The 20,163-nt window shown below is 42.6% G+C and overlaps 1 protein-coding gene and 2 pseudogenes across 1 annotated transcript in view; all 3 read right to left on the bottom strand.

Annotated features, from left to right (window-relative positions):
• Positions 1-424: 424 nt before the first annotated feature.
• On the bottom strand, positions 425-536 carry LOC123664811 (annotated as a pseudogene).
• Positions 537-1,575: 1,039 nt separating this feature from the next.
• Positions 1,576-20,163, bottom strand: part of LOC123664417 (apolipophorins) — a 65,633-nt gene continuing 47,045 nt past the window's right edge. Inside the window, exons 60-71 of the mRNA XM_045598961.1 lie at positions 19,825-20,027; positions 19,459-19,615; positions 18,104-18,330; positions 16,997-17,121; positions 11,488-11,682; positions 9,850-9,971; positions 8,214-8,353; positions 6,855-6,966; positions 6,321-6,452; positions 3,831-3,985; positions 2,171-2,191; positions 1,576-1,710 (exon numbers count right to left, since the gene is read on the bottom strand). Of these exons, the coding sequence (XP_045454917.1) occupies positions 1,630-1,710; positions 2,171-2,191; positions 3,831-3,985; positions 6,321-6,452; positions 6,855-6,966; positions 8,214-8,353; positions 9,850-9,971; positions 11,488-11,682; positions 16,997-17,121; positions 18,104-18,330; positions 19,459-19,615; positions 19,825-20,027 (1,670 nt within the window). The 3' untranslated portion in view covers positions 1,576-1,629. The remainder of the gene's footprint in view (positions 1,711-2,170; positions 2,192-3,830; positions 3,986-6,320; positions 6,453-6,854; positions 6,967-8,213; positions 8,354-9,849; positions 9,972-11,487; positions 11,683-16,996; positions 17,122-18,103; positions 18,331-19,458; positions 19,616-19,824; positions 20,028-20,163) is intronic.
• LOC123664800 lies at positions 2,073-2,209 on the bottom strand (annotated as a pseudogene).

Raw genomic sequence — 20,163 nt, 5'->3', positions numbered from 1 at the left:
CTCAGGATTAATTTTAGAGGTGTCAGTGAAAAAATGCAACCATTCCAACCTGTCCGGATCGATTAATCTATTGAAGTGAAGCACCGATTTGATTGTTTAGTAACTCATAGAATTTAAATTAATTTTAGGGTGAAACTATAAAAAAATGTGTGTATGATCTAAGTAGGAATAATATTTCTGAAATTTTTATTTTCTCTTATAAACTGGAAAAGTATTATTGAATCCAAAGAAACGTTTTATATGGTTTAATAAGTCACAGTATTTGGAAGATTCGGGACTGCCAGAAGTTATTTAGAATTTATTAAACTTTTTCTACAAATGTTGTGCGGCTACGAACAGAGTTATGCAGAGATTGAATCAAAGTTATTAAAACTTTGCCTAAGAAATCTGTGCAGCTGTTAAGAGAACTATTAAGAGATTTTTTTAGTTAATAAATTTTTAAGTACCTAGTAATTTTGTGCGGCATTTGAGTATGTCCCTCGGAAATATTTAGCAAAAGGCAAAAGATTTATGCGTTATGAAGTGAAACCCTTCGGTCTCCTTTAAAATTGAATAAACTATAGAAACTATATAGTTCTCAATTAAAATCTAGCCAGCGCGAGCACACTAGTGCCTATATGTCGTTACTTTCGAACGTCTTATTCACAGGCATCGAAGGCATGGCCGATTAGGAGAATTGGTGATAGAGGAATGAGTATAAAATCATAAGACGGTCTCAGAGGTGTACTAGGACGAGGGGTTCTGATTTCTGAACACCGTTTTACGGTAGGATGTAGTGGCAGCTTTGGGGTTGGTGAATGATTTGAGTAGTAGGTTTTAGCCTAGGATTAGAGACACGTGACGAAGTCTCTTTGTAAATAATAAATCTTATATTCTTCTTTGTTTTCTTTAGATTAATGGCTTTCAATAGTGCTAATTGAGCACAGATGATTTCGCCAATGTCACGTAGAAAATTAATGCTCTCTTGAGTCATAATCAATTTGATTTGTTTCTGCCTTTCGTGTTCCGGACATTTTGAAGAATCTGTGCATTTGTGATAACCTCTGCAAAAAAAAACAGGTGACATTGTCATCTGAGACAGAGCAAGTTTTGTCAGAGTGAGGTTGAGTCGGCCCTTAGTATTATCAAAGCGACAACAAGTGAAACATTGAATGGTCGGTCGGTAATTGGTACACATAAACGGGGTGGAAAGCGTGGAAACAGAATACTCTTGCTGATAAATTCCGTCCAAGAAAGGTTAAGGCAACTGTAATAGTAGGGAGTCATTTAGGGTTTCTTTCAGTAATTAGCTTTTTATTTTGGTCAAGAGCTTTAATTACTTTATCCCAGTTATGAGGGTATTCCATACCCTCAAATATCTAAAAATTACCACCAAACAACAAAAACATATACTAGCACGTGTTTGTTATCTTTCACACTGCTAACTACCGTTACCATTATCTTATTACATTTTCTTATTTTTATATAATTTTGATTACTAGCTTGAATATTCCTATCTATTTAAATAAAAGTCATGTTGAAATTAATACATTATAATTTACAAAAATAATTAAATGGTGATAAGTAACAATTACATTTAAAATTTATATTTTATTTACTAATAACATTTATTCATGTTTAGTACAGTTATCAACTAAATGATGGCAGTGAGGGAGGGTCCATCGCCATGTCGATCAGTTCGTCAATGTCATCCGAATTCCAAAATGATAACTCCAACTGAAATAGTAAAAGATTGTTACAATTTATACCTACTTAGTAAAAGAAAATAATTATTACAAAATATTACAATAATAATTTTATTATTAGATAACAATTTTATCAGATTTTAATGTTAGAAGATAGAAAAAATAAATCAAAATTGACGTGTACAGCAATATTTAGTAGATACTGAATAGTGAACAGAACAGATTACAAAGTATAAAATATAATTATATTAGTTTACATGTTATGCGTTAAGTTTTAGAATATTTAAAATTCCTATTTATACAATTTATATAAACTAAATACATTTCAATTAAAAATAAAAGCTATTAAATTTCGTTGCATCTGGGTAGGTGCGGTTGTAATATATGGTATACCAAAAATTACGCGTCCGAGTTATCCGCATTACGGATAATCGCAGAGGTCGACCCCACTGCAGTGCAATGGTGGGGCCTCGCTCTGAGGCAACCGCCTTCATGATCACGGTATCCTTGCGCCAGGTAGGTATGAATTGGAAACTTCGGTCCGGAGTAGTGATTATATGGACAAAGTTTTAGCCAGCGCGATGCAAAAATATGGGTTAATGGTATAGCGCCATCTAGAAGTGGAATAACAAACTACATCTCAAATGTCAGAATGTTTTGAATTTTGTTTCCTTGTTGCTAAACTAGATGGCGTTTTAGAGAGCAATGGAATTAATAACAATTTAGGTTGTGTTTTAATTGTGGTACCTATGACTGTGTAATAGTAAAATGTGTAATAAACAGAAAACATCTATAGTAAAAATGTAGGTTTTTAATAAGCGTATAATTATATGTGTTGAAAAATAATTATAAAACTGTGATATTTTGTTACTAAAGAAAGAAGAAGAGGAAGAGGTCTAAAGTATCTAAGTGGGATAATTATTAAAAAAAATTATATTATATAGAACAGCCAAAAAATAGCTGAGGGCGAGCAAGTTTCAGAAATTTCCAGAAGTGTTGTTGTCTTTTACGTTGACTAAGTTTTAGTTGTAATTAAATATTATGAATTTTATGTTGTAAAAAATATGAATGGTTTGAAAATAATTTAAAAAATAATTAGTAAAACCAGCCAAGTGCTAGTCGGACTCGCGAACGAAAGGTTCTGAACCATTGACTAGGTAAAATATTTTGACTAAATTTCTTTGTCTAAATATTTTTTTATTTTACCATACAGTATCATAAAGTATTTTGTGAATATTTCAAGTGCCTACCTGTTACCATTTATTGGTATCGAGCAAAAATAGATAAAAAATGGCGTTTTTTTTTTTTTTGTATGGGAGTCCTCCTTAAATATTGAATTTATTTTAACTGTATTATTTATTATTATAGTAAAAATAAAACTGAGTATTTTGTGAATATTTTGCTACCTGTTGCCTTTATTGATATCAGGCAAAAAGGACAAAAAAAACCGCTTTATGTAAGGGAAGAGCCCCCTTTAAATATTTATTTTATCTTGTTTTTAGTATTTGTTGTTATAGCGGCAACAGAAATACATAATATATGAAAATTTCAACTGTCTAGCTATCGCTCTTCTTGATATACAGCCTGGTGACAGACAGATGGATGGACGGACGGACAGACAGCGAAGTCTTATTAATAGGGTCCCATTTTTTACCCTTTGGGTATGGAACCCTACAAAGAGTGTGTAACAAAAATAAGTAATTCTGTAAAGAGTATTAAGGGTTCTGAGGGAGCATATTTCATTAGATGGGTTTTAGATTTAATAGATTTTCTAAGCTATGACATATTCTGGCTGACTGTTAATGTATGTAGAATGTGAAGTAAGCGTATATGGTTAAAATTCATCTTTTTTCAAATTAATTTCGTTGGAGATCGGGGATAGTTTAATTTTTAATATTAGGACCTCACTTTCACATAATGGTTTAGGCAGCTCATTTTACTTTTTGTACATTATTTAAGGCTTACGAGGTTACAGTTCTTAAAAAAAATGTGTGCGTGTGTGTGCGTGTGTGTGCGCGCGTATGTGTGTGTGTGTGTGTGTGTGCGTGTGTGCGTGTGTGTGCGTGCGTGTGTGTGTGTGTGTGTGTGTGTGTGTGTGTGTGTGTGTGTGTGTGCGCGTGTGTGTGTACTCACGGGGTCGCGCGCGGCGCAGGGGCGGCAGGTGAGCGCGGCGGCGCGGCACTCGCAGCGCGGCGCGGCGCACGGCGGCGCGGCGAGGGCGGCGCGCCCGCCCGCCACGGTGGCGAAACGCCGCGCAGCGCCGCGCTCGCTTGACAGCTTCGAGCCAGCCCAGATTGTACCTGCGGCCATCGGTCGTTTTAGTGCACTAGGTAAACTAGTATAGTATCCAGTGAACGTGTGACTTGACGTCATAGGTAGGTCGTATAGAGATCGTAGAAATAAGTAGATATGACATACATGTGACCGTATTCCTGACTTTGATATGATGTCATAATGATGATTTATATGTTGTGATTAATTTATATAACACTTACGTACGAATTAAATAATACAATTACATAAAAAACTAAAATTAAGTCATTAATAAAGATGAGAAACAAAAACAAAAACAATACAACAATACCCCAACAAAAAATATTCAAGTCCATCCAAAAAGTTCCTTTAAATATTTAAGAGAAAAAAAATGTAGGCAGGTGAAAGATAATTACAGCATACACGTAAGCTACAAGTTACGAACACGTACATGACACGTACTGATATTCTTGTAGACATTTCTAGACATTTTGTATTTACAATATAAAAAATAGCAAAAATAACTCCGATATACAAATCCGGACCAAAAACTGATCCGGGTAACTATCGTCCGATTTCTGTGCTGCCTGTGATTTCAAAAGTTTTTGAAAGTGTCATATATAGGCGCCTGATGGCACACTTGGAGAGTTTAAGTTTCCTTTCTACGCAACAATACGGTTTCCGTCAAAAATCCGGAACGGTATCAGCAGTAATTGATTTAATAACGAAAATAAATACAGAGATTGATAAAAAAAACTTTTGTCTGGGTATCTTCATCGACCTTCAGAAAGCTTTCGATACCGTTAGTCACTCCTTACTGTTAGCTAAGTTAAAAAATTTAGGGTTATCCGGACCTGCTTACGACATATTTCAATCATACTTAGAAACTCGAACACAAGTTGTTAAAATCGGTACACCAGGCTACACAAGCAATCCCCAACGTTTAACCTGCGGTATTCCCCAGGGATCCGTAATAGGACCATTATTATTTCTAATTTACGTCAATAATGTAACTAATATCAATCTAACTGGACATATTACACTATATGCTGACGATACATGTCTTTTTTACTTCGGAAAGAACCTAACAGAATTGGTCAAACAAGCACAGCAAGATCTACGCCAATACAGCATTTGGTGTCAATGTAATCTACTAACAGTTAACGAAAAGAAAAGTTCTTACATGATTTTCAGTGCAAAAAATAAAAAAATACCGGACGATATATCATTACGTATTAACGACGAAATTCTTCGTAGATCACACCAAGAAAAGTACCTTGGCTTAATTTTTGACGATAAATTGACATGGCGACCCCACATAGAACACCTGAAAAGTAAACTTACACAATTCATTGGCGCGCTACGGAGGATGTCTTCTTGTATACCACCTAAAATACGATATATGCTGTACAATGCGCTTATAAAATCTAAACTTACATATTTAATAGAGGTCTGGGGCAGCGCCGCTAAAACGAATATCATGCCATTACAACGTGCACAAAATAAAGCTATTAAAGTGTTATTCCAATATCCCAAGCTAACACCTACTACTATGCTATACAAAACCACTAAAATACTTAACCTTGAGCAAATTTACACTGTAAACATATGCATGTTAATAAAAAAAATATTATCTGGACACATCCGCATGCAGACAGCTTTTATCAAACGCGAGTATACACACAACTTAAGAAATACACACAAACTGAAACTCATTACACCAAGAACAGGGTACGGTAAAAGAAACATTTTATATGATGGTGTCATGAGGTACAATAAACTACCAAATGAAATAAAAATATGTGAAAACCTTTCTACATACAAAAGTAAATTAAAAAAATATATACTTGAAACATAATGTGTATAAATAAACATAAAGCATAAATGAATAAACATAAAAAAAAAAAAAAAAAATATACTTAAAATGTAATGGATAAATAAACATAAAACACAAATGAATAAATATAACAAATAAACAAAAATATATATATACATATACAATCACAACAAAAAAATCACTCATAAACATTCACATTAATTTATCAACTACCTTCAATCAAACAAAAAGACAAACTAAACCGTGTTCACAATATGATTCATAATACTCGTAGTAAACAAATAAATAAACATGATTCTTTATTGCTACCTTTCCCTTTTTTGAGTCATTACCTATTTAAACAAATACGGTCGAACTGTTTGTTACATATTTAATAAAGTATCTATATGTACAATACTCATAAGTGAACTGTAATGTTCTTGAGAAAAAAATAAAGTTCTTTAAACCTAAACCTAAATGTCTACAAGAATATCAGATTTAAAGTTTAACTATTAACTGAAAAAAGTGTACTACCAGATAAATTCATCAATTAGATTTTTTTTTACCATTCGTTTCCAAAGCCAGTGAAGTGCATAGTCCGAGTTTTTCCTTCGGCAGTTTTACTTGTTTGCGCAGGCCGGGGTCGCCGACGAGCCTCTCGTAGTCTTTATTGGTGTACGCCAATGTACTGTCCACACCTGGTTAAATATTACATATTTTACTTAATTTTATATTTCAATTACTTAATAAAAGCACTATAGTCTATTCACGTTAAGAAAATAGTGATTCATTGCTGTCGCTTAGATTATCCAAGCCTTTGACAAATTTGTATGTAAAATCGCAACAAATTAGTAAGCTTTTCTGATTGTGTAACTTCATCTGGTTAATTTTAACAAGGAGTTTGTTGTTTTTGTGGTTTAATTTAATGCCTTTTGCTTGTATCCAAACTGTATGTCATCGCTTCGAGGTATATCGACTAATGTTGAGATACTTATTGAAATAGACAGAGATAGATAGATTTTTTACTATGGGAGATGAATTTAGAAACGATTAACTAAAAACAAAATGAAACATTAACTAAGACTTAATTAAGAACTTACCAAACAGATACTTAGCGACTCGTTTCTTCGACAACGAAAAGTCATCGTCCATAAGTATGTGTAGAGTTATCGAGTTCTCCATCAGGTTGTGGTAGATTGTGGAATAGTCAAACTGTAAATTTATGACAAAGTTATATAATTATAAATAAATTGATAGTAATTTTATATGGTATACCTTTAGTTTTATCTTCTTATATATAAAAATGAATCGCAAAATGTGTTGCTAAGCGCAAAACTCGAGAACGGTTGGACCGATTTCGCTAATTCTTTTTTTAAAATATTTCTTGAAGTACGAGGATGGTTCTTACGGAGAGAAAAATTCTAAAAAAAAAAATTAAATTTCCTGAAAAAGTCTAAAAACAACACTTTTCTATACTCCCATACAAAAGATTTGTGATAATACTTAAAAGTCAATTTGAACTTTAATACCATACAATAAAGTTTGTGTTAGGCGATACGAAGTTCGCCGGGTCAGCTAGTTTAAAAAAAAAATAGAGATGGTTTCGAAAACAAAATAATTGTGTTTGCAGACAAACGAAAAAAAACCGACTTCAATTACATCGACAAATAATACAACGTAGATCGACGAAAAAATAGTCAAGTAACTACGCGTTATCAAGGATTACTCAAAAAGTAGTTATCAGATCTCGATAAAATTTAAATGTTACCACATGATAAACATCAGCTTTTGATTAAATTAAAAATTATCAAAATCGGTACACCCAGTAAAATGTTATGCGGATTTTTGAGAGTTTCCCTCGATTTCTCTGGGATCCCATCATCAAATCCTGGTTTCCTTATCATGGTACAAAACTAGGGATATCTCCTTTCCAACGAAGAAAAAATTATCAAAATCGGTACGTCCAGTAAAAAGTTATGCGGTATAATACAACGTAGGTCGACGAAAAAAGCGTCAAGTAAAAACGCATTATTAGATATAACTCTAAAAGTAGTTGTTAGTCAAATAAATTTAAATGGGACCAATTGACACACACTACCTGTGATTAAAAAAAAAATGCCGAAATCGGTCCACCCGGTCAAAAGTTCTGATGTAACATGAAAGTACAGTCGAATTGAGAACCTCCTCCTTTTTTGGAAGTCGGTTAAAAAGAGGTCATGACTTTTGTAGATACCATTTACCATTTTACCACTGATTTTGCAGAACTACATTCAGTCGTACCAGCGCGCTGTACATAAACATCTGGTGGGATGCGTAAAGGTATTTCCTAGAGTAAAAAAGGAGGAACTCTCCTCCAGACCGAGAGTGAAATAGAGATACAGAGAATAAGAGAGAGGGGGGAGGGAGGGAGAGAGAGGGAGAGGGAGAGAGAGAGTCGCAGTACGTACGGAGTCCCCGGCGGCGCGGTCGCAGCGCGTGCACGGCAGCAGCAGCGCGGCGCGCGGCGCGGCGGCCCGCAGCGGCAGGGACGTCACGAAGCGCAGCGCTCGCAGCGCATCGCCACGCACCGTCTTGTTGCCGCGCACTAGCGAGCTCTTGTCTGTATCACAAATTTAGGATATTAGTATCATTTCTGGCGAGTAATTTTTTTCAGTACTTATGCCTAAATGATAATAATAATGTGGCGTCACACCTAGGCTTCATTAAATTAAAACAGCAAAATAGCTTCAGTTCGCTATTTAATACTTACAATTAGACACAATTATTATAATTTAAAATTGGGTGTCACCACATTTAGAACCCCTTCTACCTAATGTCACACACTGACAAACCCTCCTAAGCGTGTGACGTAATTTATGAATGGCTTCTTAGAGTGAGGTCACACCAGCGTAATTTTGTGAGTTGTGACTATAAGCCGCGTAATTTCGGTTGCAGAAGTTCTGCCTAGCAGAAATCCTGTTGGGCTGCCAGACAAGCGTAATTTTGTGAGTTGTGAGTCGCGTAATTTCGGTCGCAGAAAATCTCGATTTTTTTAATACGTTTCGTGACGTAATACAACAGTTAATAAAAATAATTCCCTACCCACTAATACGTTTTGTAACGTCATGCAACCACCTTTTGCTTCTCGGCTTTCGGAATGATAGGTCGTTGTTTCATGACGAGCACGTGGATCATTTTTAAATTCAAATTAACGGTTGTTTGGTTGGTTAATTTAAATTGTAATTCTTGTTGATTATTTTCGATTAAGTTAGTGGTTAAGATTAATTTCGTGATAATTGTTGTATGTGTAAAAAATAGTAATAAATACAAGTTAAGTGTTCGGTTTTGTGTTTTTTTTTTAATAAATAAGTTTGTTTCTCCTATAAATATGTATTTTAATAATATGTATTACTATTTAATTAATTATCCGAGCGTTTCTTCGTTCGCTAGCAAAATACGTGTCGACTTTCACGCAATCTTTCTCTGACGATGGCTGACGCTTTTCTCGGTCACCTCGCCCCTCCGCGAACGCAATTCGGTCGGATTGTGCCGCACAACTTGTTTTGGTCGGATCGTGCCACACAACTCATTTTGTGTCGCCGTGTGGCATGAACGGCTTTTTGTATGAAACCGAATGCAGCAGAAATTACGCGACCGAAATTACGCGACTCACAACTCACAAAATGACGCTCGTTTGGCCTCATCTTTATTGTGGTTACATCTTTTCATTTTTATATTTTAGTATCATGTAAATTTTTAAATGGAAAAGACCCTCTTACATCGAGTGGCTTATTTTAAGATTCAGCGCCTAGGGCAAGTTTAAATTGCCGCCCCGTAAATTAAGGAAATAGCAGCATATATAATAGGGATGTGTTAATAAATAGTCGACTTGTTTCGCTGATTTTTATTTTAGTTATCCATTGTTGTAAAAATCAGTTAATTTTTCACATCCCTGGCACGTATGCTCGGGTTGGGCCACCCCTCGCAGAATGCCGCGCCGGACCATGACAATTTTGGCCCATGATCATATCCCATTTTAAAAATTGAGTACCTAGCCTTGGAAAAAAAAACATTAAACTATATTCAAATTCTAAATATATAACATAAATATCTTACCGATTTCGAAAGCCTCGAAGTGTCTCGGTACATCAACAGCGCTCGTGAACAGCTTCCCTTGTACGTACAGTGCTCGAGGTCGACGGTACACGCCTGCACCACCGTACACCACTACCGCGTATCTAATGAAAACAAATCGCTTACTATTTAATGTATGTTCTTAAATCACTATTATATACAGATGATTGGTGAATTACTATCAATATTTAAGGTTAAACAAGTCGCTCATCTTTCCATACTAACGTATAACAGTACCTACTACAATGTTTGACGTTGACCATGCAAAATTAAGGATAATATCAATTGATCTCGTCATTATCTATGTATGTATGTACCCAAAACCGTAAAAATAGTGTACATTTAAAAAATACAAGCCTCTAAACTTTCGTATTTCAACACTGATTTTAGCCCAACTTTGGGCGATAATAAATAGTATACGGAGAAATAAATAGATAATAGGTATATAAGACGCGCAAATTTTTATGAATTCTGTGAACATAGCCTCGAATGCGAAACTGATATATACGCTGACAATTGGTCGTCCTTGCTAAAACGTTCACAATATTTATTGACAAGAAATAGGTAAAAAGAAATAGGCAATAGTTGCGGCGTTGTCGCGTGTCGCGTCGGTAGGTACATCAAAGGTACGTAACATGAATGCTCAGGTTATTCGTTGCAGCGGTTGATCGTTCGGGTTAGCGCGAAATTTATAAGTAGTGTGAAAAGTATTTTGTGGTTTTAATTTTTTATTGCGTTCTACAAGGAAATAAACTAGAAAGTAATCTGAAGTAAATTATTCTAAAAACTATATTTATTACTTACACTATTTTACCTAAATGATATCTTTGGGGTATTTGGGAAAAACAGATTTTGCGTTATATAGGTAATATAAATCATCACTTTCTCTAATATTCCGAAAAAAAAAAAACAATTTAATCGAAATTTATAGAAAATAGTTTACAATTGCGGTAAATTTCCTTTTCCTTTAGTTGTAACCAATTTTTAATCCTTGTAGGATCCTCTGGCAATGCGTACCTTTTTTTTTCTTTTTTTTTTACGTGGAGAAAGAGGTTAGGTTAGGTTATGTTGTTTATCAAAAGTAGCCAGCTACCCTGTTAACACGTGGCGGCGTTTGGACGTAGGTAAACGAATCTAAACTAAATGTATTTATATCTATACACCTGTTTTGTGTCGCCAGCGCAGCTAGGGCGTCCAGATGACGCGTAATTAAGGCGATAACTGTTGGTTAACTTTACTTAGAAGTTTATTAATATTTATGTTATATGTATTTTTATTTTGTCATATCGTCAAATATTACGTCCTTAAATATTGATAGTAATTCACCAGTTATCCTGTATAAAATATAAACATAAGTAAATAAATAAATTATTAAAACAATGTGACTGATGAGGGATGGATACACCTATTAAAACACCATTTGGATAATTCTTATTCCTTCACGCTAAAACTATCATTGTTGGTGGACGTATGATTATGTATGTTTATGTACAGTTTAAGACACACATAAACACACGAACAGTGGAAGAGTAAGAACGACGTTTCAGAATACTACATAAACATATATGAGTCATTTTACATTTAATATTTTATTAAAATGCGATTCTGAAAGAGTGTTACCTGTTATCAGAAAATCCGTTCCCTTGCAGTTTGCTGTCCAAGGTTTCGACAAACATGTCGATATTTTTCGTTTTCCGTATATTCTTGTTGCAGTACTGAGCTTCAATGACGAATACAACATCCATAGACCTGGGAACGTTTTGCAACTGAAGAAAAGAACCTTCTTCCACGATGTCTCCTTCAGGAGTTGTGCATCTGTAAAAAAATGAACGATTGTGGATGGCATTTTTATTTTGTAGTAACATCAAACTACTTTCAATCAAATCTATGGTAAAATATTATAAACATCAAAGGTAAGGCATGGCATCAAAGGTCTGGCACGTGCGTGATATTTGTATATTCTATTTTTTTGGAAGTGTCTTATTTAGTAAACATACCACTGTCAATACGTAATTCACGTTTTTTCCGCATTTATTACTCACTTTCACATAACATTAGCTTACAGACATTTGAAAAACTCCATTTACTATTTATTTCACTAAAAAGAAATATCAATTTATCATTTTAAATACATAAAAATTATTAAAATACGAATTTCGAGAGTACAGATAATTAATATTTTCGAATATGACATTTTAATATCTTTTTTTATGAGGCAAATAGGGATGTGGTCATAATATTTTTAGAGGTGAATGAGTATAAGTGAATGAACAGCATGAGCGATCCAATAGGCCGTGTTTTTTTCCTATATTTTAAATTTTCACGAATCATAATTTGTTAATAAGTTATAAAAAAATGTTACCGTAAAGCGATTTGTTATTATGTTTTATATATTGTTTTTTTTTTCTTTTTATTTATGTTGAGCATTATGTTGCGCGCACAGCTCGCGGTAGGATGTGAGGTGCCTGTATCGGTGTGGGTGTGGGTGTGCGTGTGGGGGTCGGTACAGACGAGGCGGTGTACGCACGTGAGGCAGTGGTCGGGCACGTGCGTGGGCACGTGCAGTTGCGCGCACAGCTCGCGGTAGGATGTGAGGTGCCTGTATCGGGGTGGGTGTGGGTGTGGGTGTGCGTGTGGGGGTCGGTACAGACGAGGCGGTGTACGCACGTGAGGCAGTGGTCGGGCACGTGCGTGGGCACGTGCAGTTGCGCGCACAGCTCGCGGTAGGATGTGAGGGGCCTGTATCGGGGTGGGTGTGGGTGTGGGTGTGCGTGTGGGGGTCGGTACAGACGAGGCGGTGTACGCACGTGAGGCAGTGGTCGGGCACGTGCGTGGGCACGTGCAGTTGCGCGCACAGCTCGCGGTAGGATGTGAGGTGCCTGTATCGGGGTGGGTGTGGGTGTGGGTGTGCGTGTGGGGGTCGGTACAGACGAGGCGGTGTACGCACGTGAGGCAGTGGTCGGGCACGTGCGTGGGCACGTGCAGTTGCGCGCACAGCTCGCGGTAGGATGTGAGGTGCCTGTATCGGGGTGGGGGTGGGTGTGGGTGTGCGTGTGGGGGTCGGTACAGACGAGGCGGTGTACGCACGTGAGGCAGTGGTCGGGCACGTGCGTGGGCACGTGCAGTTGCGCGCACAGCTCGCGGTAGGATGTGAGGTGCCTGTATCGGGGTGGGTGTGGGTGTGCGTGTGGGGGTCGGTACAGACGAGGCGGTGTACGCACGTGAGGCAGTGGTCGGGCACGTGCGTGGGCACGTGCAGTTGCGCGCACAGCTCGCGGTAGGATGTGAGGTGCCTGTATCGGGGTGGGTGTGGGTGTGGGTGTGCGTGTGGGGGTCGGTACAGACGAGGCGGTGTACGCACGTGAGGCAGTGGTCGGGCACGTGCGTGGGCACGTGCAGTTGCGCGCACAGCTCGCGGTAGGATGTGAGGTGCCTGTATCGGGGTGGGTGTGGGTGTGCGTGTGGGGGTCGGTACAGACGAGGCGGTGTACGCACGTGAGGCAGTGGTCGGGCACGTGCGTGGGCACGTGCAGTTGCGCGCACAGCTCGCGGTAGGATGTGAGGTGCCTGTATCGGGGTGGGTGTGGGTGTGGGTGTGCGTGTGGGGGTCGGTACAGACGAGGCGGTGTACGCACGTGAGGCAGTGGTCGGGCACGTGCGTGGGCACGTGCAGTTGCGCGCACAGCTCGCGGTAGGATGTGAGGGGCCTGTATCGGGGTGGGTGTGGGTGTGGGTGTGCGTGTGGGGGTCGGTACAGACGAGGCGGTGTACGCACGTGAGGCAGTGGTCGGGCACGTGCGTGGGCACGTGCAGTTGCGCGCACAGCTCGCGGTAGGATGTGAGGGGCCTGTATCGGGGTGGGTGTGGGTGTGGGTGTGCGTGTGGGGGTCGGTACAGACGAGGCGGTGTACGCACGTGAGGCAGTGGTCGGGCACGTGCGTGGGCACGTGCAGTTGCGCGCACAGCTCGCGGTAGGATGTGAGGTGCCTGTATCGGGGTGGGTGTGGGTGTGGGTGTGCGTGTGGGGGTCGGTACAGACGAGGCGGTGTACGCACGTGAGGCAGTGGTCGGGCACGTGCGTGGGCACGTGCAGTTGCGCGCACAGCTCGCGGTAGGATGTGAGGTGCCTGTATCGGGGTGGGTGTGGGTGTGGGTGTGCGTGTGGGGGTCGGTACAGACGAGGCGGTGTACGCACGTGAGGCAGTGGTCGGGCACGTGCGTGGGCACGTGCAGTTGCGCGCACAGCTCGCGGTAGGATGTGAGGGGCCTGTATCGGGGTGGGTGTGGGTGTGGGTGTGCGTGTGGGGGTCGGTACAGACGAGGCGGTGTACGCACGTGAGGCAGTGGTCGGGCACGTGCGTGGGCACGTGCAGTTGCGCGCACAGCTCGCGGTAGGATGTGAGGTGCCTGTATCGGGGTGGGTGTGGGTGTGGGTGTGCGTGTGGGGGTCGGTACAGACGAGGCGGTGTACGCACGTGAGGCAGTGGTCGGGCACGTGCGTGGGCACGTGCAGTTGCGCGCACAGCTCGCGGTAGGATGTGAGGTGCCTGTATCGGGGTGGGTGTGGGTGTGGGTGTGCGTGTGGGGGTCGGTACAGACGAGGCGGTGTACGCACGTGAGGCAGTGGTCGGGCACGTGCGTGGGCACGTGCAGTTGCGCGCACAGCTCGCGGTAGGATGTGAGGTGCCTGTATCGGGGTGGGTGTGGGTGTGGGTGTGCGTGTGGGGGTCGGTACAGACGAGGCGGTGTACGCACGTGAGGCAGTGGTCGGGCACGTGCGTGGGCACGTGCAGTTGCGCGCACAGCTCGCGGTAGGATGTGAGGTGCCTGTATCGGGGTGGGTGTGGGTGTGGGTGTGCGTGTGGGGGTCGGTACAGACGAGGCGGTGTACGCACGTGAGGCAGTGGTCGGGCACGTGCGTGGGCACGTGCAGTTGCGCGCACAGCTCGCGGTAGGATGTGAGGTGCCTGTACCGGGGTGGGTGTGGGTGTGGGTGTGCGTGTGGGGGTCGGTACAGACGAGGCGGTGTACGCACGTGAGGCAGTGGTCGGGCACGTGCGTGGGCACGTGCAGTTGCGCGCACAGCTCGCGGTAGGATGTGAGGTGCCTGTATCGGGGTGGGGGTGGGTGTGGGTGTGGGTGTGCGTGTGGGGGTCGGTACAGACGAGGCGGTGTACGCACGTGAGGCAGTGGTCGGGCACGTGCGTGGGCACGTGCAGTTGCGCGCACAGCTCGCGGTAGGATGTGAGGTGCCTGTATCGGGGTGGGTGTGGGTGTGGGTGTGCGTGTGGGGGTCGGTACAGACGAGGCGGTGTACGCACGTGAGGCAGTGGTCGGGCACGTGCGTGGGCACGTGCAGTTGCGCGCACAGCTCGCGGTAGGATGTGAGGTGCCTGTATCGGGGTGGGTGTGGGTGTGCGTGTGGGGGTCGGTACAGACGAGGCGGTGTACGCACGTGAGGCAGTGGTCGGGCACGTGCGTGGGCACGTGCAGTTGCGCGCACAGCTCGCGGTAGGATGTGAGGTGCCTGTATCGGGGTGGGTGTGGGTGTGGGTGTGCGTGTGGGGGTCGGTACAGACGAGGCGGTGTACGCACGTGAGGCAGTGGTCGGGCACGTGCGTGGGCACGTGCAGTTGCGCGCACAGCTCGCGGTAGGATGTGAGGTGCCTGTATCGGGGTGGGTGTGGGTGTGCGTGTGGGGGTCGGTACAGACGAGGCGGTGTACGCACGTGAGGCAGTGGTCGGGCACGTGCGTGGGCACGTGCAGTTGCGCGCACAGCTCGCGGTAGGATGTGAGGTGCCTGTATCGGGGTGGGTGTGGGTGTGGGTGTGCGTGTGGGGGTCGGTACAGACGAGGCGGTGTACGCACGTGAGGCAGTGGTCGGGCACGTGCGTGGGCACGTGCAGTTGCGCGCACAGCTCGCGGTAGGATGTGAGGTGCCTGTATCGGGGTGGGGGTGGGTGTGGGTGTGCGTGTGGGGGTCGGTACAGACGAGGCGGTGTACGCACGTGAGGCAGTGGTCGGGCACGTGCGTGGGCACGTGCAGTTGCGCGCACAGCTCGCGGTAGGATGTGAGGTGCCTGTATCGGGGTGGGTGTGGGTGTGGGTGTGCGTGTGGGGGTCGGTACAGACGAGGCGGTGTACGCACGTGAGGCAGTGGTCGGGCACGTGCGTGGGCACGTGCAGTTGCGCGCACAGCTCGCGGTAGGATGTGAGGTGCCTGTATCGGGGTGGGTGTGGGTGTGGGTGTGCGTGTGGGGGTCGGTACAGACGAGGCGGTGTACGCACGTGAGGCAGTGGTCGGGCACGTGCGTGGGCACGTGCAGTTGCGCGCACAGCTCGCGGTTGGATGTGAGGTGCCTGTATCGGGGTGGGTGTGGGTGTGGGTGTGCGTGTGGGGGTCGGTACAGACGAGGCGGTGTACGCACGTGAGGCAGTGGTCGGGCACGTGCGTGGGCACGTGCAGTTGCGCGCACAGCTCGCGGTAGGATGTGAGGGGCCTGTATCGGGGTGGGTGTGGGTGTGGGTGTGCGTGTGGGGGTCGGTACAGACGAGGCGGTGTACGCACGTGAGGCAGTGGTCGGGCACGTGCGTGGGCACGTGCAGTTGCGCGCACAGCTCGCGGTAGGATGTGAGGTGCCTGTATCGGGGTGGGTGTGGGTGTGGGTGTGCGTGTGGGGGTCGGTACAGACGAGGCGGTGTACGCACGTGAGGCAGTGGTCGGGCACGTGCGTGGGCACGTGCAGTTGCGCGCACAGCTCGCGGTAGGATGTGAGGTGCCTGTATCGGGGTGGGTGTGGGTGTGGGTGTGCGTGTGGGGGTCGGTACAGACGAGGCGGTGTACGCACGTGAGGCAGTGGTCGGGCACGTGCGTGGGCACGTGCAGTTGCGCGCACAGCTCGCGGTAGGATGTGAGGTGCCTGTATCGGGGTGGGTGTGGGTGTGGGTGTGCGTGTGGGGGTCGGTACAGACGAGGCGGTGTACGCACGTGAGGCAGTGGTCGGGCACGTGCGTGGGCACGTGCAGTTGCGCGCACAGCTCGCGGTAGGATGTGAGGTGCCTGTATCGGGGTGGGTGTGGGTGTGGGTGTGCGTGTGGGGGTCGGTACAGACGAGGCGGTGTACGCACGTGAGGCAGTGGTCGGGCACGTGCGTGGGCACGTGCATTTGCGCGCACAGCTCACGGTATGCGGCCGCCAGCGCACACGCTTCGGCTCCATGCATGCATTCCAAGTAGAACGGCAGCGCGTCGATCTGTTCCAAGAATTTATTGCTTTTTTAGTAAAATTTAAAATAACTCAATTTATTGAAAATAGATCAGAACTAATAGACAAGAGAGGAAAGAGAGCGAGTTTTGCTTTTGGTCTTTGGCCTATAGGAGTAAAAGATCCAATTGACATAGGAGCTCAATGTTTTAAATGATCTTTTTTTTTGGTGACTGTGCTCCAAATTATTAAATCCTAATTTTGGCGAAGAAACATCTCTACAAACGAGGCGCATTTTTGATAAATGGTTATGTTAACAAGAAAAATTGTCGTACATCTGACGATACCAACCCACACGAGGATAACCAGGTGATAATGCATCCGCAAAATAATATCGTTTGATTGGGATTTTGGGCCGGCAGTGTTCTTGGTCTGTACTTTTTTGAAAACGACTTTGGTAAGGCAGACACCGTCAATGGCGAGTGCTACGTCAGTCAAAACACATACAGTCAGTCAGAACGATGAAAAATCAATTTATAGTGACCCAAAAGCAAACTAAACGTCGTGAAGTTCCAGCAGAATGGCGCCTACCATATAGCGGATACCAAATTTGACATTCAACATGAACGATGTAGGTTTATCTCTCGTGGGAGGATGTGGCATAGCCGAACAAGGTCATGCCATTTAACCCTGCAAGACTTTTTCTCATGGGGTTTCTTGAAGTCGCAAGTCTATGCAAATAAAGCAAAAACCTGATACCATAAAGGTGAACATAACACAGGCTGTCGTTCAAATTTACGCGTAAGAGCCGTTGAAAATTGGATAAGAAAATTGGATAAGAAATTTGGTAAGTATCTGAGGCTGGCATTTGAACGATGTCATATTCCACACTAAATGGCATACACACATACCCTTTTAATTAAACAGAGAATTTTGTTATTCCCTCACACACAGCTTGTTTTATTCTTTTTAATATCTACTTGCCCTTATTGACAAACCCAATATCATAATATTTATTTACTATAACTTACCAAACTGAAGCAGGGATGTAATGGAGAAACTTTGTTCTGGAAGAACTTCTCACATAACGTATTGTTATATTTGTCTGGATTAGCGGGTGACGTTTTATTTTGCACTGTCCACCCGTGAGCGAGTTTGTCAATGTCCGTTTCTATGGAGTTGTTGGGCAACTGTCTCTCGTCATACTGTTCGTTGTTGTACGTGCCGAGGAGGCCACCAAGGCTTGCGTAATACCAACCTATAATTATGATGGTAAACAGATAAAAGATAAATGTCATACGAGAATATATACAATTAATACATGAGTAATAATTGGACATATACCAGCAGGTCTTTAGCAAAATTTAAGCAATTTGGGATGAGTATGCAATTCCGCAGTTGCCATTCAAGATACGTTAAACCATTATACCACGCTAGCCAGGTCACGTCAGAACTGTTCGAGAAATTATCAAGTTGACGCCAAAAAAAAATTCAATCAGACCACATATAGTTAATTAAATGAAGACACCGTGTTAATTGATATTGCCCAAAACCTCCATTATGTGTTATCTTGGAAGTGAAACTGGCAAGGCAAACTGCGAGATCGTTTGTTCTAAGTCAGAACTCACTATTTTTTAAGTATATTGTTACGAACACACAAAGAAACTAATGCCATCTAGCGGCAAACATTGAAAACATACAAAGACAGCGATAGCATGAAACTCTCTACTCAATACTAGATGGCGTTAGAGGAACTGCTCTGGAACTGTATAGAAAATATAGTCTCGAAAACCGGGTACATGCGCGAACTTTCTAGAATGGTCTGGGCCTCGTCTCGGCCGATATAAATAGCCGCAGGTAGGCGAGCGAGAGCAGTTCAGTTTGAGCAATCTTCGAAGCGACTTCAAGAGTGAAAACTAGTGATCAAGAGTGGTACTAGCGAAACCTACGACATTGGCTACGACATAGGACATTGTTAGTGCTTAGTGTTTGAACCTAGTGCTTTGTGTTGGACCTAGTGCTTGTGAATAAAGTCTTGAAAAGAGTCAGCAGGTCTTTCTCTCCAAATCCTTCGAACCCTAACACGTAACAATATATTACATTAAAACTAGCGGCAAAAACGTTTAGTAGTTATTATAACTATTGTTTATACTTATTTTTTTTAGGACTCACTAAAAAGCGTACTATCACTGACATCAATTTTAATTTTTATACTTTGATGGCTTCTTTGAAGCTACTATGAGAAGTAATGTAATAAATAGGGCTATATGAAACCAAAACATTTCATCTTGAGATGAGTGGGTAATATTCTTTTTGCTTCATTTTATAAGTCCTGCACAGCTTTCCAGACTATATAAGATAATAATGAATATTAAAAGATGCTTACCAGAAACTTCCAACTTGCAAGCGCGGAAGATGAGGTTACATTCTATTTCCAAGCCAATTTGTCCTTCGATTGTCAATGTGTCAGTTTGTCTGTCAACCACGAGATCATCAACTACGGCTGGAAGATTTAATGGAGTCGATCGATCTAGTGATACTTGCTGAAAAAAAGAAAAGATTTAATTTTTGTACTGAAATAGTTTTTAAAAGTAGTTTTAATTCCAAGGTGGTAGTGGAACTGTGTTATCCGTAGTCGTCTCTTACGACACTCACGGGAAGAGAGGGAGTGGCTATATTCTTTACTGCCGTAGCCACAAAGCGACTAATAAAGTCTATTATTGTTATAGTGTGTCATTAAAAAAATCCTCACCTTATTATACAAATCGACAAAGATGAGATTCTTCTTAGTGAGGACGACTAAATCATATCGACCCTCGGCGTTACTCTCCATGAGCACAGTAAAGTTGTTCTGTCTGTAATCCTTCGTTAGCAGGAAAGTCCCAGGTTCGGATACCGTGAACACTTGTTTATCGAAGGTTACTAGTGTGCCTTGACCTGTCATCATTGCCAATCCTGAAAATAGGAAAAAGCGTTGATAAGTACGAAACAACGCATACAAAATATTAATGAAAAAACATACATGCTGTATTTTAATTTTTTTTAATCTTTATTTAGGGACTTTTATATAACACTAACAATTTTAACATTT

This window comes from Melitaea cinxia, chromosome 22 (assembly GCF_905220565.1).
Source record: "Melitaea cinxia chromosome 22, ilMelCinx1.1, whole genome shotgun sequence".
Taxonomy (NCBI): domain Eukaryota; kingdom Metazoa; phylum Arthropoda; class Insecta; order Lepidoptera; family Nymphalidae; genus Melitaea; species Melitaea cinxia.
The sequence above is the reverse complement of the archived record's forward strand: the minus strand, read 5'-3'. Positions and strand labels throughout refer to the sequence as shown.